The sequence below is a fragment of the Mesoplodon densirostris genome, chromosome 17, assembly GCF_025265405.1.
Source record: "Mesoplodon densirostris isolate mMesDen1 chromosome 17, mMesDen1 primary haplotype, whole genome shotgun sequence".
In the NCBI taxonomy this organism is placed as follows: Eukaryota; Metazoa; Chordata; class Mammalia; order Artiodactyla; family Ziphiidae; genus Mesoplodon; species Mesoplodon densirostris.
The window spans coordinates 67,580,669-67,599,813 of NC_082677.1; the positions used below are offsets into that span (position 1 = coordinate 67,580,669).

Below are 19,145 nucleotides of genomic sequence, written 5' to 3' on the forward strand. Positions count from 1 at the left end.
AGTGGTTGAGAGTCCGCCTGCCGATGCAGGGGATACGGGTTCGTGCCCCGGTCTGGGAGGATCCCATATGCCGCGGAGCGGCTGGGCCCGTGAGCCATGGCCGCTGGGCCTGCGCATCCGGAGCCTGTGCTCCGCAACGGGAGAGGCCACAACAGTGAGAGGCCCGCATACCGCAAAAAAAAAAAAAAGAAAAAAAAAAAAGAAAAGGAGTTAAAGTTCTTAATTTTTAAAAAATTATTTCACAAAATCTGTTAATGGACTTATTTTCAGCTAATGTAATTATTAATCCTCAAATAGGAATAAATGACCAGAGTGAAGTTTGTAAAACTTTTTGGGGGTGGTAACTGAAAAATCAGGTGACCTTTTGTTATATGTGTGTGTGTAGTTGAGATGGTATATTTAAATAACATTTTCTTAAATTGCTTTTACTAGTACAGAATATTTTAAGATGGTGGCCATCATAGTCCATGTTTCCCAGTTAGTCTTAATTAGGTCAGAAGCCTTCCCAGTCTTTTAGATTGCAATAGAAAATCTATAAGATTCTTAATTCATTCTTACAAAAAATACTTATAGTTGTCATTGTTCAAGATGAAGTTTTCTTACCAGCAACATAAAATTCCATGGCAAAGCCTCTGATAGTGACTGTAATACTGCATTTAATGGGAAGGAAGGAATTGGTTTCATTAATGTGATTATGGACCTTGGAGTTCTGGTAATTAGATAATTAAAGGGTTTTTAAATGGCATATTTGCTTTAAAACTTGCTACTGCTCACTTTTCTCATAAAACTTAGCTTTCAGTAACCTTTTTGGATTAAGAATGCAATGTATCTACCTGTGCATATTTAAAACACTAGACTTTTCAGTGAAGAACAAATTAATCAGGAGAAGAAAGCATTTAACATGTTTAGACATTACTTTTTCCACCCTTTTTCTTTTATTGTCTTTGGAGTAACATATTTTGCCGAGACATTATACTATATCAGTTTAAAATGTTTTGATTATCTTTGGCTTGGCTAAATTACTTTCTCTACATTTTTGGGGAAAATGGAATAAGATAGGATTCCTGGTAGGAATTTGTTCACATTAATATGGCTCATCAGGGACATTATATTTAATTGGAGATCCTGCAGAATAGTAGCAGGAGGCTGAAGAGAATTATTTAGCATTAGCAATGGCTCGTCTGGGAGTTGTGCACTAATCAAGGAGCTTGAGTGTTAGCAGTGGGGATGATGGGAATTATGACGATTATGACATGTAAGCATGTCTGTGTGCAAAGTGGACAGGCAATGAGTTAATCAAGAAGTATATTAAATGGCTCCCATGCTGATTCATTATTATCTACCATAGTGCCTGTCAGGTTGTGTATTTAAAAAATACAATTATTGCTGAATTCAATATGTTTAAATTCAGCCACCATTTTTTTGCTTTTCTCTAAAATAACCTCAAATTACCTAATACTACATATAAAAATAGAAAAATATATCAACCCTGCTGACTATGTGATTTGTGTATTAAAATACAGTATCTCATTTTAACACTTTAGAGTGAACCTTTAATTTCAGATTCATTTAAACATTTGTTTGCTTTGCCTTTTCATGATATTTGTTGTAAAAAGACTCTTTGGCTTGTTTTCTACTGCATAAAGTGTTTAGGTTCAAAAACAAATTTTATATATCTTTATTTTTCAAAATGAAAAAATAATTTCATTCTGTCCGGAAGACATTAATATTTAACACATGAAGCTAATCATTAGACACAAGACAAATCAAAGCATTAATCTTTTCTACCATCACAATGCTCCAAAATCAGGGGGTGGGCATGGTAGTGGTAGGAATCTTTTTGCTCTAGTGGGTGGCCTCTTTGTGCCAGGTAGACCCATTCTGTGCCCAGCATGGTTAGAGAAACTACTGGTTAGAAATGCTAGAAATGTACATATTTTGGGAAATGGAACTAATAAACTGAATTCCTTTTAGAAAATAAATTGAAATGGTGTATAAATCTATGAGCAAACTGGATTATATCTATAGGCAAATTTAGAGTTACTGTATAGATGAACACATACAGTTCCTTTTTTTTTTATTGTAAGCACTGCCAAATGTAATAAAACTTTATACCAAACTGTGACCTTCATGTATTAACTTAATTAAAGCAATATTATGGGTACTACTTGAAGTGTTAACCTGTGGGTGGTGGTTATTGAAATCCATTATCTGTGGAGTCGGTATTAGTGGTCAGCTGTATTAGAAATAAAACTTGCAACCAGGACCCTCCCTTGGGTGCTGTGAGCTCAGCAGGTTAAATCGTCAAAATCTGTCAAAGCTTCTTAAAAGACTGATAGTTTAAGCTCTGTGGAGTTAAAGATAAACCAATCATTCCAGTAAGGAAGGACTGTGACTATTTAGCAGCAAGGCAAAAATTACATTTGGGCAGGGAAAAAAAAAAAGGATTTATATCAGTATCTTTATGTATGAATTATTTTATTCGTATATATGTTTGTATACTTGCTGTTTAATAAAAACATTCCAATTTTTAATCTGTGGAAAGTGACTTGTGAAAATTTTCATTTGTAAAATGAAAAGGGTGTCCCTAAGTCCTTAATTTTTGTTAGTAAGACCTTTATCCTTTTATTGATACTAAAAGTTTAAAAACAAAACAGTGAAATATTGTGAGTTTACCTTCTGTTTTTGTGTTTTTGAAAGTTCCTGGTGACTTCAAACAGCATGGTTTGAAAAAGAACATTATGGGTTTCCATGTAGTTAGTACCCGATGGTATGAAAAAATACCTAATCGTGGATTTAGTTTTCTCTAAACATCTACTGAAGCAGGTTTAGAAGTTCTGTAGTCTTACTGAAAAAGCATACGTTAAATAAAAGGTTTGAAAATACAGCTTACCTTATAAATATAGTATTTTTGATATTGCCGTGTTTATAAGACTTTGACTTGATTCGTTTCTGTTGTAGTGTCACTCATTTAAGAACTCTTAGTGGATGGAAGGATGATCATTTTAAGAAGTACTAATAGCTATCACTTATTGCATATCTACAGTATACTAGAGAATCAGAGTGATTATGTAAGGGAAGTATTACTGTCATTGTTTTGAGAAAATTGGGGCTTCAAGATATAAAATAGGTTGTCAGAGATCATTTAGCTAGGTAAGCAATGGAGCTGAGGTTCTAATTATGTGTGGTTCCCAAATTGTACTCTTCCCATTGTAGCATATTACTTCCCATGCTAAGTATATGAAAAAGTCCCTTTCCTCCCCCAAAGAAAGTCAGGTTTATTACCTTGAAGGCCACTGTTTATTAGTGCCTGTTGTGGGCCAGATGCTATGCTAGTTGTTGAAATTAGAATAGTGACCAGGAGAAACATGATTTTTGCTCTCATGGCACTTAGAGTCTAGTGGTAGAGACAGATATAAAATAAGAAAACGTGCAGGGCTTCCCTGGTGGCGCAGTGGTTGGGGGTCCGCCTGCCGATGCGGGGGGCGCGGGTTCGTGCCCCGGTCTGGGGGGATCCCGCGTGCTGCGGAGCGGCTGGGCCCGTGAGCCGTGGTCTCTGGGCCTGCGCGTCCGGAGCCTGTGCTCCGCGGCGGGAGGGGCCGCGGCAGTGGGAGGCCCGCGTACCGCAAAAAAAAAAAAAAAAAAAAAGAAAACATGCAAACAAATAATTACAAATTGTGGTAAGTGTTATGAAGGAAACAGACTAGTTTCTGAGAGAGAATAATGGTGGTCAGGGAAGTTCTTTGAAGGGGGTAAAATGTAAGGTGAGACCTGAGAGATGAGAGTCCGCTATTAGCTAGGCAAATGGTGCAGTGTGTGCAAAGGTCCTGAGCCAATCCAGTAGACTGGTTCCTAATCTGTGAATCAGCACTGCTCAGCTTGTGTAGGTACTCATTTGCTAGCTATCTCTAGCGACAGCCAGTGCATTGACCCTACTTGGGACGGCTTCTTTTGGTACTTGCTGCTCCTCTTTTCTCAGTTGTCACAATGGCAACTGCCCATTTGGAGTAGCAAAAGGAGGAGTCCAGGAGGCATCTTCAGGAAGATATAAGGTTGTCTGAATGGCAGTAGTAGATTTATATCTGATATATCAACTTATTTGAGTCAAAGCCTATCCTAAGGAAGAGAGGCTCCAATTCAGATAAATTCTATTATTGCCATCTTCAGTCATGTATCCATCCAATATGTTTATTGCAAAGCGCTGTCTAGATGCTGGGAGTGAGGTGTGGTCTGTCAGCGGAAGCTTGTAGGTGTGGGACAAAGGGCAGGAACCATGTCTTTCTATGTGGCGGACAGTACGGGTAAAACTGATACAGATAGTATTTGTAAATGTCTTATTTTGTAAATAACTGTCGAGTGCCTTCCAAGTCTTCCTGTGAAGTAGTCATATATTAGTTTAGTTCCCAGGTCTATAATGTATTCCTTAAATGGTTGCTAGATATTTTAGTAAAAGGGAATTTATAATTAAATATAGCAAAGTAACTTCAGCGAGCTATTTCAATTAAGTATTACAGATCCCTACGCTACACTGATGAAACTCAACAGGGATGGTCTTTATAGGGGAGAACCGTTTCAAAACTACACAAACCTATTTGTGAAGGGTTTCATGTAATTTTTCCTCTTGATAAGAAATGCTTTCACATATACTTTTTTCCAACTACTTTTTTAAAAAAGAGCAGTTTTAGGTTCATAGCAAAATTGAGAGGAAAGTGTAGAGATTTCCGATACACCCGCTGTCTCCACACATGCATGGCCTCTCCATTATCAACGTCTACCATCAGAGTGGTGCATATATTGCAAGTGAATGAGCTTACATTGACATATCATAATTACCCAAAGTGCGTAGTTTACATTAGGGTTCACTCTTGGTGTTGTACATTCTATAGGTTTAGGCAAATGTATAATGACATGTATCTATCATTACAGTATGATACAGAGTATTTTCACTGCTCTAAAAATCCTCTGTGCTCTGCCTGTTCATCCCTTGCCATCCCCCCAAACCCTGACAACCACCAGCCTTTTTACTGTCTCCATAGTTTTGCCTTTTCCAGAATGTCATATAATTGGAATCGTAGAGTATGTAGCTTTTTCAGATTGGCTTCTTTCACTTAGTAGTATGAAGTTAAGGTTTCTCTGTGTCTTTTCATAGCTTGATAGCTCATTTCTTTTTAGTGCTGAATAATAATTCTGTTGTTTAGATTACTACAGTTTATTCATTCATTCACCTACCGAAGGACATCTCGTTTGCTTTTGGCAGTTATGAATAAAGCTGGTATAAATGTGTGTAGGTTTCTGTGTGGACATGGGGGTGTGATTGCCAGATCATATGGTAGGATCATGTTTAGTTTTTGTTTGTTTTTTTTTTTTTTTTTTTTTTTTTTTTTTTGCGGTATGCGGGCCTCTCACTGTTGTGGCCTCTCCCATTGCAGAGCACAGGCTCCGGACGCGCAGGCTCAGCGGCCATGGCCCACGGGCCCAGCCGCTCCGCGGCATGTGGGGTCCTCCCGGACTGGGGCACGAACCCGTGTCCCCTGCATCGGCAGGCAGACTCTCAACCACTGCGCCACCAGGGAAGCCCCATGTTTAGTTTTGTAACAAATCACCAAACTATCTTCTGAAGTAGCTGTACCATTTTGCATTCCCAGTGGCAGTGAATGAGAGTTCCTGTTGTTCCACATCCTCATCAGCATTCGATGTTGTCAGTGTTCTGGATTTTGGTCATTCTAATAGGTGTGTGGTGGTATCTTGTTTTAATTAGCATTTTCCTGATATGTGATGTGGAGCATCTTTCCAAGTGCTTATTTGCCATCTGTATATCTTCTTTGGTGAGGTGTCTATTAAGGTCTTGGGCTCATTTTTTAATTGAGTTGTTTGTTTTCCTATTGGTGAGTTTAAGAGTTCTTTGTATATTTTGGATAATAGTCCTTTAAAAGATGTGGCTTTTGCATATATTTTCTTTCAGTCTGTGGCTTGTCTTCTAATTCTCTTGACATTGTCTTTGCAGAGAAGTTATTAATTTTAATAAAGTCTAGCTTATTCTTTCTTTCATGGACTGTGCCTTTGGTGTTGTTTATCTAAAAAGGTATTGCCATACCCAAGGTCATCTAGGATTTCTCCTTTGTTATCTTCTAGGAGTTTTATAGTTTTGTGTTTCACATTGGGGTCTATGGACCATTTTGAGCTAATATTTGTAAAGAGTGTAAGGTCTGTGTCTAGATTATAATTTTTTTGCATGTGGATGTTCAGTTATGCCAGCACCATTTGTTGAAAAGGCTATCTTTGCTCCATTGTATTGCTTTTTCTCTTTTGTCAAAGATCAGTTGTCTCTGTTTATGGGGGTATATTTATGGGTCCTCAATTCTATTCCATTGATCTATTTGATCTTTTGCTGATTATCACACTGTCTTGCTTACTGTAGCTTTACAGTAAGTTTTGATGTTGAGTGTTAATATTCCAACTTTGTTCTTCAGTATTGTGTTGGCTGTTGTGGTCTTTAGCCTCTCATATAAACTTTAGAATAGGTTTGTTGATATTCACAAAATAACTTGGTGGGATTTTGCATTGAATTTATAGATCAACTTGGGAAGAACTGACATCTTGACAATATTGAGTCTATCCATGGAGATAGAATTTCTCTCCGTTTATTTAGTTTTTCTTTGATTTCATCAGAGTTTTGTAATATTCCTCATATAGATCTTGTACATATTTTATTAGACCTATCCTTAAGTATTTCATTTTTTGGGTGCTAATGTAAATGGTATTGTGTTTCAAATTTCAAATTGCACTTGTTCATTGTTGGTATATAGGAAAACAAATTGACTTTTCTATATTAATCTTGTATCCTGCATTCTTGCTATTAGATGATCATGTTATCTGTGAACAAAGATAGTTTTATATGTTCCTTCCCAATCTGTACACTTATTTCCTTGTCTTACTGCATTGGCTGAGACTTCCAGTATGATGCTGAAAAGCAGTGGTAAGGGAACATCCTTGCCTTGTTCCTGATCTTAATGGGAATGTTTAGAGTTTCTCATCAGTAAATATGATGTTAGCTGTAGGTTTTTCGTAGATAGTCTATCAACTTGAGAAAGTCCCCTTTATTTCTAGTTTACTGAGAGGTCTTTATTATGAACAGGTGTTGGATTTTGTCAAATGCTTTTCCTGCTTTTATTGATATAATCATGTGATTTTTCTTTTTTTAGCTTGTTGATATGATGGTTTACATTAATTGATTTTCGAATGTTCAACCAGTCTTGCATGCCTAGGGATAAATCTCACTTGGTTGTGGTGTATAATTTTTTTTAATACATTGTTAGATTCAATTTGCTAGTATGTTGTTGAGGAGTTTTGCATCTATGTTCATGTTGTTTTGTTTGCATATAGATGTTGAGCTGTTCCAACCATTTGTTGAAAGGACTAAAGGACTATCATTTCCCTATTGTACTGCTTTGTACCTGTGTGGAAAATCAAATAGTGACTTGTATGATTCTATTTCTGGACTCTATTTTCTAGTCCATTGATCTGTATCTGTCTGTCCATTTGGTAATACTACATTGTCTTGATTACTGTAGTTTTATCATCAGTGTTAAAATTGGATTCCTCCAGCTTTATTCTTTTTTATCCAGAATTGTTTTAGCTAGTCTAGTTTCTATGCTTTCCCAAATAAATTTGAGAATTTTGTCTATATTTACTAAAAATCCGTCTGGAATTTTGATTGTAATTGTATCAGTTTGGGGAGAATTGACTTCTTTACTATGATGAGGCTTTCTATCCATGAACATGGGAGGTCTCTTATTTTATTTAGGTCTCCTTTGATTTCTTTCATCAGCATTTTTAGTTTTCAGCATGCAGATCCTGTACATATTTTGTTAGATTTTATACCTAAGTATTTCATTTTTTTGTGAGGTTCTTAAAATGTTCTTTTTTAAAATTTAGGTTTCCAGTGTACATTGCTAATAGTAGATGCATGATTAATATTTACATGTTGATCTTGTATCTTGTGATTTTGCTAAACTCACTAGTTCTAGGAGGATTTTGGTAGATCCCTTTGGATTTTTTATGAAGACAATTATGCTGTGTGTGAACAGTAACAGTTTTATTTCTTCTTTTATGATCTGTATGCCTCATTTCTTTTTCTTTCCCTATTGCACTGGCTGAGAGCGCTACATTATGATTTGGTATTAGAGTGGTGATAGTGCATATTTTCCAATCTAGTGGAAAAGCATTCAGTTGGCCAGTATTGAAGTTTGGTGTTAGTCGTAGATTTTTGTAGATGCTCTTTATCAGGGTGAGGAAGATCCTGTCTACTTCTGGTTTTCCAAGAGTTTTTTTTTTTTTTCATCATGAATGCTTTTTCTGAATCAATTGACATGTTTATGTGTATTTTTTTCTTTTGATTGTAATATGATATTTTACATTGAGTGGCTGGTTTTTAAATATTGAACCAATCTTGTGTTTTGGGCATAAACCCTGCTTGATTGTGGTGTATTATTCTTAGAAAAAGAATAAAAAACTGGTAATCAGAACCAGCTACTTCAGATTACTTTAAACCCATTAAAATCACCCTTGAACTATCCTTAGGGAAATCTTTTTCTGATTGTACCAAACAATTATTTCCAACTTGTCAGCCAGTGTTCCTCAAGTCTTACCTTTAGATTAGATTTCTTAATATTTTATTACTAGTTTTTTCATCACTGGTATGAGGGATCTTGGTCTGCAGTTTTCTCTTTGTGTATTCTCTTTGGTATCAGGATAATGCTGGCTTTACAAAATGAACTGGGAAATGTTCCTTCTCATTTTTTTTTCTGGATAAGCGTGTATAGAATTGGTTTCATATCTTTAAATATTTGGTAGAATTTTCCAGTGAAATCAACTGAGCCTGGAGATTTCTTATTCAGAAGATCTTAAACTATGAATTCGATTTCTTCAATAGTTATAGGATTATTCAGGTATCTATTTCATGTTGAGTGTGTTTTCTTAGTATGTTGTTTTCAAGGAACTGGTTTATTTCACCTGAGTTGTCCAGTTTATATGCATGGAGTTGTTCTTGGAATTTCTTTATTATCCTTTTGATGTCTGTGTAGTTTGTAGTGATAATCCGTCTTTCATTTCGGATATTGATAATAACTTGTACCTTCTCTTTTCGTTAGTCTTGTTTGAGGTTTATCAATTTTACTGATATTTTTGAAGAACTAGCTTTATGTTTGATTTTTTCCTATTGTGTTTCTCCTTTCAATTTCATTGATATCTGTTCTTTATTATTTTCTTCTTACTATTTGCTTCAGGTTTTTTTCCCCCTCTTTTTCTGATTTGTTAAGGTGGGAGCTTAGATGACTGATTTGAGATATATTTTAGTATATAACATTTAATGCTGTAATTTCCTCTGTAAGCACTGCTTTAGGTACATCTAATAATTTTTGATATATTGTATTTTCACTTTTGTTAAAAATATTTTCTAATTTTCCTGTTTTATTCATGGGTTATTTACAATTGTTTAATTTCCAAGCGTTCGGAGATTTTTCTGTTATTTGTTACTGATTTCCAGTTTAATTCCTTTATGGCCAGAGGACACATTTGTTTGTTTTGTTTCTTTTCAGTGCGTTAAGGTTTGTTTCATGATGTAGGTATGGTTTATCTTGGTGACTGTTTCATGTGTACTTGAAAACATTGTTTCATCTTCTTTTGTTGGGTGCAGTAGTGTATAAATGTCAGTTGGATACAGATGATTGATAGTATTGTCCAGTTTCTCTCTATTCATGCTAATTTTCTACTACTAGTTTGTTATTGAGAGAAGCGTGTTGGAATCTCCAACAACAATTGGGTGTTTGTTTCTCCAGTACTGTTTTTAGGTACCTACACATTAAGAATTATTATATCTTTTTGTCAGATTCACCCTCATTATCATGTAATAGTCTTCTTTATCGCTTGGAACTTTCTTTGCTCTGAAGTCTGCTTTGTCTGATACTAATACCAGCATTCCAGCCTTCTTTCGTTGAATGTTGCATGGTATGTTTTCCCCACTATCTTGCTTTTAAACTACCTATATCGTTATATTTAAAGTGAATTTCTTGCAGGCAGCATATAGTTTGGTCATATTAAAGAAACCATTTGACTGTATCTTTTAATTCGTATATTTAGACACTTATGATTAATTATTGATATGTTTGGGTCTCAGGCTGCCATTTTATTATTTCCTGTTTTTCCATCTAGTTTTTGTTCCTTTTACCCATTTTGTGTCATCTTTTGGGTTATTTGAACCTTTTTTAGTATTCCTTGTTAGTTCATCTGCTGTGTTTCTGACTATATCTTGTTTTTTTTTTTAATGGTTACTCTATGGATTACAATAGACATTCTTTTTTTCCTATTTATTTATTTATTTGGCTGCTTTGGGTCTTCATTGCTGTGCGTGGAATTTCTCTAGTTATGGCAAGTGGGGGCTGCTCTTTGTTGTGGTGCGTGGGCTTCTCATTGCGGTGGCTTCTTGTTGCAGAGCACGGGCTCTAGGCGTGTGGGCTTCAGTAGTTGCAGCATGTGGGCTTAGTAGTTGTGGCTCGCAGGCTCTAGAGCGCAGGCTCAGTAGTTGTGGCACACGGGCTTAGTTGCTCCATGGTATGTGGGAATCTTCCCGGACCAGGGATCGAACCCGTGTCCCCTGCATTGGCAGGTGGATTCTTAACCACTGTGCCACCAGGGAAGCCCTTGGCAGACGGATTCTTAACCACTGCACCACCAGGGTTTTCATAATCTATTTAGAATCCATATTTTCCCACCTCAGTTGGAATGTAGAAATCTTTCTACCATATAGGTATCTTTATTCTTTCCCTTTAATGTTATCGTTTTCTTACGTATTTTATCTACATACATTGAAAACTGCATCAGACATTGTTAAGATTTTTACTTTCAATAGTCAAACATGTTTTAAAGAACTAAGAGGGGGAAAATTGTTTATTATATTCACCCAGATATTTACCATTTCTGTTGTTAATCCTTCACTCCTGATGTTCCAAGTTTCTAATGTCATTTCCTTTCTGTTTGAAGAACTTCCTTTAGCACTTCTTGTAGAGCTGATTTGCTGGCAGTTAATTCTCTTAGCTTTCCTTCATCTGAGAATGTCTTTATTTCACCTTCATTCTGATATTGTTTTGCATATAGAATTTTGGGTTGACACTTCTTTCTTTCTAGCAGTTTAAGAATATTGAATACTTCTTTCTGGTCTCTCTAGCTTCTGAGTTCCCCTATAGTTAATGTGTTGTTTTTCTTTGCTTTCAGAATTTTTTCTTTGTCTTTAGTTTTCAGTGGTTTGATTATATGTGTTTGGTCATCAATTTCTGTTGTTATCCTGTTTGGGATTCTTTGAGGTTCCTGAATCTGTAGGTTTATGTCTTTAACAAAGTTAGGGAATTTTCAGCCATTATTTCTTAAAAATATTTTCTCAGCACCATGCTATTTTGTTCTTCTTTTTCTCTGGTAACATGTATATTAGACCTTTTGTGATTGTTCCATAGTTCCTTGAAGCTTTGTTAATTTTTTCCAATCTCTGTTCTTTCTGACTCAGATTGGATACTTTCTTTTAACTTACCTTCAAGTCTGTTGATTCTTTCCTCTGCTGTTGAGCCTATCCATTGTTTTTTTTTTTTTTTTTAAAAAAGGTATATTTCAGTTCTAGAGTTTTTCATGGATTTCTTTTTAGCAATTCTGTTTTCTGATACTTTCTAGTTTTTGATTTGTTCTAAGAGTGTTCACAGTTGCTTGCTGGAATATTTTTATAATAGCTTCCTTAAAGTCTCTGTCAGATAATTGTGACAATTTTGTCATCTTGGCCTTGGTGTCTGTTGATTTTTTCCTATAAGAGTTAAGATTTACCTGGTTCTTGGTGTGCAAAGTAATTTTGGATTATATTTTGAATATTATGAGACTGTGAATGTTGCTTAAATCCTTTAGAGAATGTTGATATTTTTGTTTTAGCAGCAGTTGACATGGTTGGCTTCAGAGTGCATGTTCTTATCCTTTTTCTGTGTGCTGTGGGTTTTTGTAATGCTATTCATACTGTCTCACATGTATATAACCCACTGGTCAGTCTGACATATGTGGTCTTCTTTGTTCAGTTTTTAAATTCTTTGGTCTGCTTACTAGGATCATATCTATACATGCCCAACCTAAGAATGAGCCCAGGAGTTCATAAACAACTTTATTGAGTCACTTTTCCATGCTAGCTAGCTTCTCCTATTATCTCCTCTTATTCCTTTGGCCTTCCCGTTTTTTTCCTCTTGTTTAAAAGGCTGGGAATTTAGTTACCTTGCACTGCTGCACACACTGTGTCCATGGCCAGGTATGGGGAATACAGAGGAACCTAAAGAAAACTGTTGGTTTCCTCACAATGCTGCTGACACCAAATGTGTAGGATTTTTTCTCATACTAACCACCAGTTTTCCAACTCTCTGGACACCAGCTGGGTGTCCTACAATTTAATTCAATTCCTACACTAACTACCTGCGGTTAGCTCAGATTCCATGAGTTAAAGGGTCCGATCCACAGATTGCCCTCATTTCAGATGCTGGTCTCAAGTGCTGGGTTGTCATCTGTACTTTTCACCAACCAGCTGTATGTAAATCAGGGGTTTCCGTAACCCCCTCCTCAGTTTATAATGACCCACAGAACTCAGGCAAACACTTTACTTAATATTTACTGGTTTACTATAAATGACACTATAAAAGATACAAATGAACAGCTAATTGAAGAGGTATATAGGGCAAGGTCTGGAAGGGTCCTGAGCACAGGAACTTCTGTCCCATGGAGTTGGGGTGTGCCACCTTTCTGGCATGTGGAGGTGCTCAGCAACCCAGAGCTCTCCAAACCCTGTTGGGTAGAGCTTTCATGGAGTCTCCGTTGTGTAGGCATGATTGGTTAAGTCTTTGATCATCAGTGATTAACTCAACCTCTATCCCCTCCCCTCTCCCCTGAGTTCAGGGGATGGAACTGAAAGTTCCAACCCTCTAATGGAGTCTTGGTTGTTCTGGTGACCAGCCCCCATCCTGCAGCTATCTAGGGGCTTCCAGCCACCAGTCATCTCATTAGCATACAAAAAGATGCTCTTAGCACTCCGGAGATTCCAAGGGTCTTAGAAGCTCTTGTCAGGAACTGGGGTCAAAGACCAACTATTAGAACAAAAGATGCTCCTAGCACCCCTATCATCAGGAACTGACAAGTGTTTTAGGAGCTTGTGTCAGGAGCTGGTGGCAGAGACCAAATGCATATGTGTTCCTACGTGACAAAAGCAGGGGAAATTTACCCATCCTCTTGGGACCACAGTTTCATTGATTAGAGAAGATTGTTCCTTCTATGACTGTTTTGGCTCCTGTAGGCCCCCATTTTTACCATCGCTACTGCAGACGTGGAATTACTTGGGAGCTGGGACACAAAAGAATGGAGCTAAAAAAACAGTTTTATATCTAATGAAAAATGATTCCGTACTAGTTTTTTGTTTGCTTGTTTGTTTCTTTGCGGTACACGGGCCTCTCACTGTTGTGGCCTCTCCCGTTGCGGAGCACAGGCTCCGGACGCGCAGGCCCAGCAGCCATGGCTCACGGGCCCAGCTGCTCCGCGGCATGTGGGACCTTCCCGGACCGGAGCATGAACCCGTGTCCCCTGCATCGGCAGGCGGACTCTCAAGCACTGTGCCACCAGGGAAGCTCCCTGACTAATGCATTTTTTTCAAAGGATTGTTCAGTATTCAGTTTCTTTCTTATAGAAAAAATCCACAACCACAATTACAAAAACAAAATTGCTGTTGTAAAAAAATTGCTGAACTGGGCAGAGGGCAGTAGAAGAGGGGGCATTCTGGTCTGAGGGGAGGAGAGCAACTGGAAGTTGGGGATAAGCAAGGTACAAAGGAGAGCCTTGCTTTGAAATGGGAATATGTAGGATCCTTTTGCGAGCTTGGCTGCCTTTCCTTGGGTGTTATTAAAGAAATTAAACTGCATAGATTTGAATCTTTTATATTAAGATATTGATATGTTAATCCCTTGGGTAGCAGGTATCTTTAACCTTTCAATACACAGTATAATTTTTTACTTAGTTTGAAAATATTTATTGAATAGATAAAGAGAACTCAGGGCTTTCTAAAAGATGACTTGATTTTTTTTTTTTTTTTGATAGACCTCATTTAAAACAAATTGCTTCTTTCAAAACTACTTTACAGCTGAAGAGTATAACTTAGCAATGCTCGAGTATTTTCCACCTTAGACTTTTTGGAGGAGGGTCATACATGTCCAGGTATATGAATGTGTTCCAGTTTTTAATGCCTGCCTTGTAAAATTTAAACGGAGTTTAAATTTATTTAAACTTACACTGGAAAACTGTTAGGAAAAGCCGTTTCAAAAATACATGAATCCCTTTCATCATTTTAAAAGAATAGATTTCTTTTAGAAGTAAGCAATTTACTCTATTCTGTATTGAATGCCTAGCCTTTCTTAAGCAAAAATAGATTTGAAACATTGTGTAGTAAGTAGTCTTAAAAATGGAGCATATATCCCTGAATTTGGAGTAGGTTTAGAACTGAATGCACATATCGGTTCTTTTAGGAATAAAGGTTAAAATGGGTGAGGATCAAATGTGAGAGTATTTAAACAATTCTCAAGATTTTCTGGCTCATGTGTAGTGATACTGAACTCTTTAGTCCTGGGCTTTAATTTGTGCCTGGTGCTGACCTGATGCTGTGCAGGGATACTCACTGCATCCCTTCATTCAGTTTCTCTAATTATCCCCACTTCCTGGGGAGCTTGCTTAGAACTGGGCATGAGTGCTTGTTATGAAAATATTGGGCTACCCTGGCTACATGTAACAGAGTAGTTTTTGATACAAGGTTTACGTATAGATGAACTGAATAGAAGGCTAAAGTTGTTTGCTGTGATTTTACTTAATCAAATTGGTATGGAATATTATGGAAATTATCTAGTTAGACAGTGGATTAGCCTTGTAATAAATGAAATCATGGTTAATATAGCTCCTGAGCTTATTTGTTACATTGTAATTTCTTAGTGCATATTCAGAGGGAGATCTGACTACATAAATGATGTGGGAAACACTCAGATTTGCAATTTTGTGTATACTTGAAGATGAAGATAGTTCTTTTTGTTGGGAGGATCTGTTAATGCAGAGATTTGTCTCTTCAGGTTCACGTGAAAATGGCGGATGAGGCGGTCTGTGTTGGCCCAGCTCCCACCAGTAAAAGCTACCTCAACATGGATGCCATCATGGAAGCCATTAAGAAAACCGGGGCCCAAGCTGTGAGTCTGAATGAATCTGTCTACTGCAGCTGTTTCATATGTAGTGAGCAGAACACTAGAGTTTGTATTTAAAAAAAAAAATAAGAAAGAATGATTGAAAATGCTGTTGCATTTCATGTCACATGAGTTAAATGTGGCCGAATTCGCTACTGGAAATCAGAGGCTTTGTAGCATCTGGCAGTGTTGGTTACTGATCCTGCAGGTGGCTGCTGGATTCAGCTTTCACACCAGGGAGCAGTTTCAGTTCATTTCCAAATTTGCTAGGGGGAAAAAAAAAAAAAGAAATCCCAATTAATTTTGAGAATTAACCCTTTCAGTGTAATAAGAATATTAAAAAACATCTGTATTATAAACAGGATCCAAAAGACCCTGTTTTAAATTCTATTTTAATCATTTAAAAATTATGTATGCCTCGTTATACTTCCAGAAATAAAAATGATGCAATTGGTAATTATTTTAGTTTGATAGTGTCAATGGAATATACATAATTTACATGGAGAAATCAGTAATTCTCCCCACCCCCAATTCTGTTTGGAGTGGAATACAAGGAAAAAACAGGGTTCTGACATCAGGAATAGTGTTTTGTTATAGTTGTTGTTGTTGTGTGTGTATGTGTGTGTGTGTGTGTGTATGTATGTTTTTATCAGAGAACTAATTACATGTAATGTTAAAAAAAACTATGTAGAGTTATCTCTAAAATTGGATGGAAGCAGCCAACACCAGCAGTTAGCCTGGAGTGCTTCAGTTAGTGTTCACATTTCTTTTGAAAGAAATGTTTTAGTAAGATGCATGTTTAAATAAAAAACTTAATTCATGAACCCATATTATAGATGTTACAGTTTACTAGCAGAGTTAATGAAGGTAAAACTCTTTCAACCTTTTAACTATAGATTATCAGAGTACAATCTTGAGTTGAATGTTTATATGAAATGAGACTGTTGGAGTAAAACTCTTTTCCTGTGATGTAGTAGTGTAAATTATTCTGTACCATGTTCATAAAGCTTAGTCTGGCATTTAAAATAATCTTAAATGTGTAGATACTTCTAGATTAGATTATGATATTGACTCATTTAGAAATTTGACTTATAGCAGAATTATTTTCCTAGAAACATATTCAATACTGACTGATAATAGGGTGGCTAAATTTATGTTTGGTCAAAAGTTACTTGGTTAGAACAGGATGGTAGAATTTAAATTGTTGCAACGTGGCTTGTGAGAGAGGAGAGCGTGAAGTGGTTGTGACTGGCTGAGTGGGATGAGGAGGGAAAGAAGAGTAGATATTAGAAGAAAAATAAATTCAGAGAATGATGAAAAGGTAAAGCCAAACTTCAATTTTAGTTAGGTTTGACAAAAACTGTTCATTGGGTAGTGGCTGAATATATTAATATTGTCAGGAATAAAATTTGTTCATTGGCTTAGTAGCCAGGGTTTGGGAAAGTAGTTCCTGGTTCAGTAAAGAAAGGGGAAATAAGAGTTTTTCATCCATCTTGTGAAAGGTTTCCTTTAACATAATTCTTTGACCCACCAGCTGTTAGAAAATTCTCCAGACTTGTGGCCAAAGTTAGTCAAAGAAAAAGTGGGGAGAGTTTGGGTTGGGTTGAACTGCATAGCCAAGTGCAGGTGGACAGGCAGGCGTGATGGGAGACGGCCCCGACTGTGGTTAAGACAGGTAGCGTGCTACAAGTGAGTATGAAGTAGGCGATTTCTTGGCGTTTGGGTCCGAACTCAGGAGAACCAAGTTAGAGCTGATCAGTATGTTAGAGTCAGTAACCTTACTCCAGGGCCCTTGAACAATAAACACGTTAATGCTCTTTCTGTCGTGCTTACTGTAAAGGTTTTGCAAATTGATAAAACTGAAAGTGCTTTTTGTTTTCATTTCTAAGGTACATCCAGGTTATGGATTTCTTTCAGAAAATAAAGAATTTGCCAAATGTTTGGTAAGTTTGTAAGGAACCAGAAACTGTTAACTTATTTTTCAGAAAGCAGTGTAATGGTGTTGCTTTTGTAAATGTGGGTAGTGATGAGTTACAGACTTCTCATTGACCCAACGATTCTTTGAAAATAGTTTGGGAAAAGTGAAGACTTTTATTCTGTAACCTAAGTCTTGATTTGAAGCGTGAAAATGGAAAAGTTGTAAAATCACCATCACACCTTATGAATGATACCTAGTTCATAACATGTTGTGTGGACTTTGACTTTTAAAATTAAACATTTCAGACTTTTAGCTCACTACGTCAGGGAGTCCAGTGATTCACTAATTATTTACCATGAGCATAGACTGTGAAGCCAGAAGTAAGATTCTGTTTTTTCCCTTTTCTTGCATATTATGGCATTTACTATCAAATCTGACTGCTGTCGCTATTTGGGGAAATTTTTTTTCTTTTTTTTATGATAGGAGTATCCTCCTGATACCACCATCCTGACTAGGTGCATGACCCTATATTTGCTATTAAACTGATTTTCCAGGTGTATTTATAACTACATTCAAGATGGTACTGAAACCTTAGTTTGCAGGTACTACAATATGATATTGATAATGTTTCAAAAAGCTCATTAGATCAATTATCTCAGGTATTAAGTTAACTTAATATTTTAATATATTATACTTTGTTTCTGTGATATGCTTATATTTTGTTCTTCCATGGATTCAAAATTATTTATGAATGCAATTACCATTTTCAAGATGAAATTTTCACTTAAAATTCATAAATTTAATTTGGACACTTCTTAAGATCATAGAATTCTAGCCCAGAATGATCTGTTTTAACCAATTTACTTTATAGATTAAAAACTAAGGCCTATAGATTAAACTAAGGCCTAAAGAAGTTGTGACGTAAAGTCACGCAGGTGGCTAACAGTAACACATGTCTGGAGAGGGCATATTAGGTGTAAGTATCCAAAGGTTTATCAGGTTTTGTGCAGTAAATCCACATTGTCCCGTTTATACCCCTTTTTATTATCTTCTAGTTTGAAATTTTGGCCGAGGTTCTGTCATTATGTAAGAAAATGATTTGAATATAATACATTTTAAATGTATTTGTACAATATAATATATCTAAGTTTGTATAGGTGAGGGGTCTCTAAACTGTGGTCCACGGGCCAAATGCAGCTGCCGCCTGTTTTTGTAAGTTAACGTTTTATTGGCACACAGCCCTGCTTGTTCACTTAACTGTTGTCTGTGGCTGCTTTTGCTCTAGAACAGCAGAGTTACGTAGCCATAGCAGAGACCGAATGGCCTGTAAATAAATATTCACTGTATGGCCCTTTATAGAAAAAGTTTGCTGGCTCCTGGTATAGATGAATATCTGAGTCCAGGAGAAGTGAAATTATATGGCAAGTATATTTATTCATGCATTTATTCAGTCATTGAAAAGGGCTTATTTGATAGCTATGTTCAAGGCCTTTGAGAAGGATATAAAGATGAACTGGATGTGCCTCCTGCTCATGAGGAGCTCACACTCCTGTTGTGGACAATAAGGCAGCTACACAAATGACTTCAGGGAAAACAATATTATGAAGAAGTTCACATTCTCCGTAAATGAAGATAAGATTGTGCCATCAGGGGTTTCATGTTAGAGAAAAGTGTATAAAATGTATGACTACCTTCCTTTCTCATTTGCTTTTCTAATTTTATCTCCTCCATTTTCCTTTATCAATGCTATGCTTTAGGCAAACCAGACTGCATTCTATTCCCAAACGTGGCTGGTTCTCTCCTGTTCTGTCTTTTCCATCGCTCTCCTCAGTGGTCACACCTGTCCTGTGGTCCCACACTTCTTACTACTGTCTATTCTTAAAAGCACAGTTCATGTTACCCCTACCAGGCTAGTTTTCCTTGTTCTTCTGGTGAGAAGTAATCTCTTT

At 36.6% G+C, this 19,145-nt stretch overlaps 1 protein-coding gene across 3 annotated transcripts in view; it reads left to right on the top strand.

Annotated features, from left to right (window-relative positions):
* The window catches only part of PCCA (propionyl-CoA carboxylase subunit alpha), a 349,043-nt gene that overhangs the window by 30,328 nt on the left and 299,570 nt on the right, over positions 1-19,145 (top strand). For all 3 annotated transcript variants that reach the window (XM_060080286.1, XM_060080287.1, XM_060080288.1), the window contains 2 exons: positions 15,171-15,284; positions 17,168-17,221. In XM_060080286.1, coding sequence (XP_059936269.1) covers positions 15,171-15,284; positions 17,168-17,221 — 168 coding nt within the window. The remainder of the gene's footprint in view (positions 1-15,170; positions 15,285-17,167; positions 17,222-19,145) is intronic.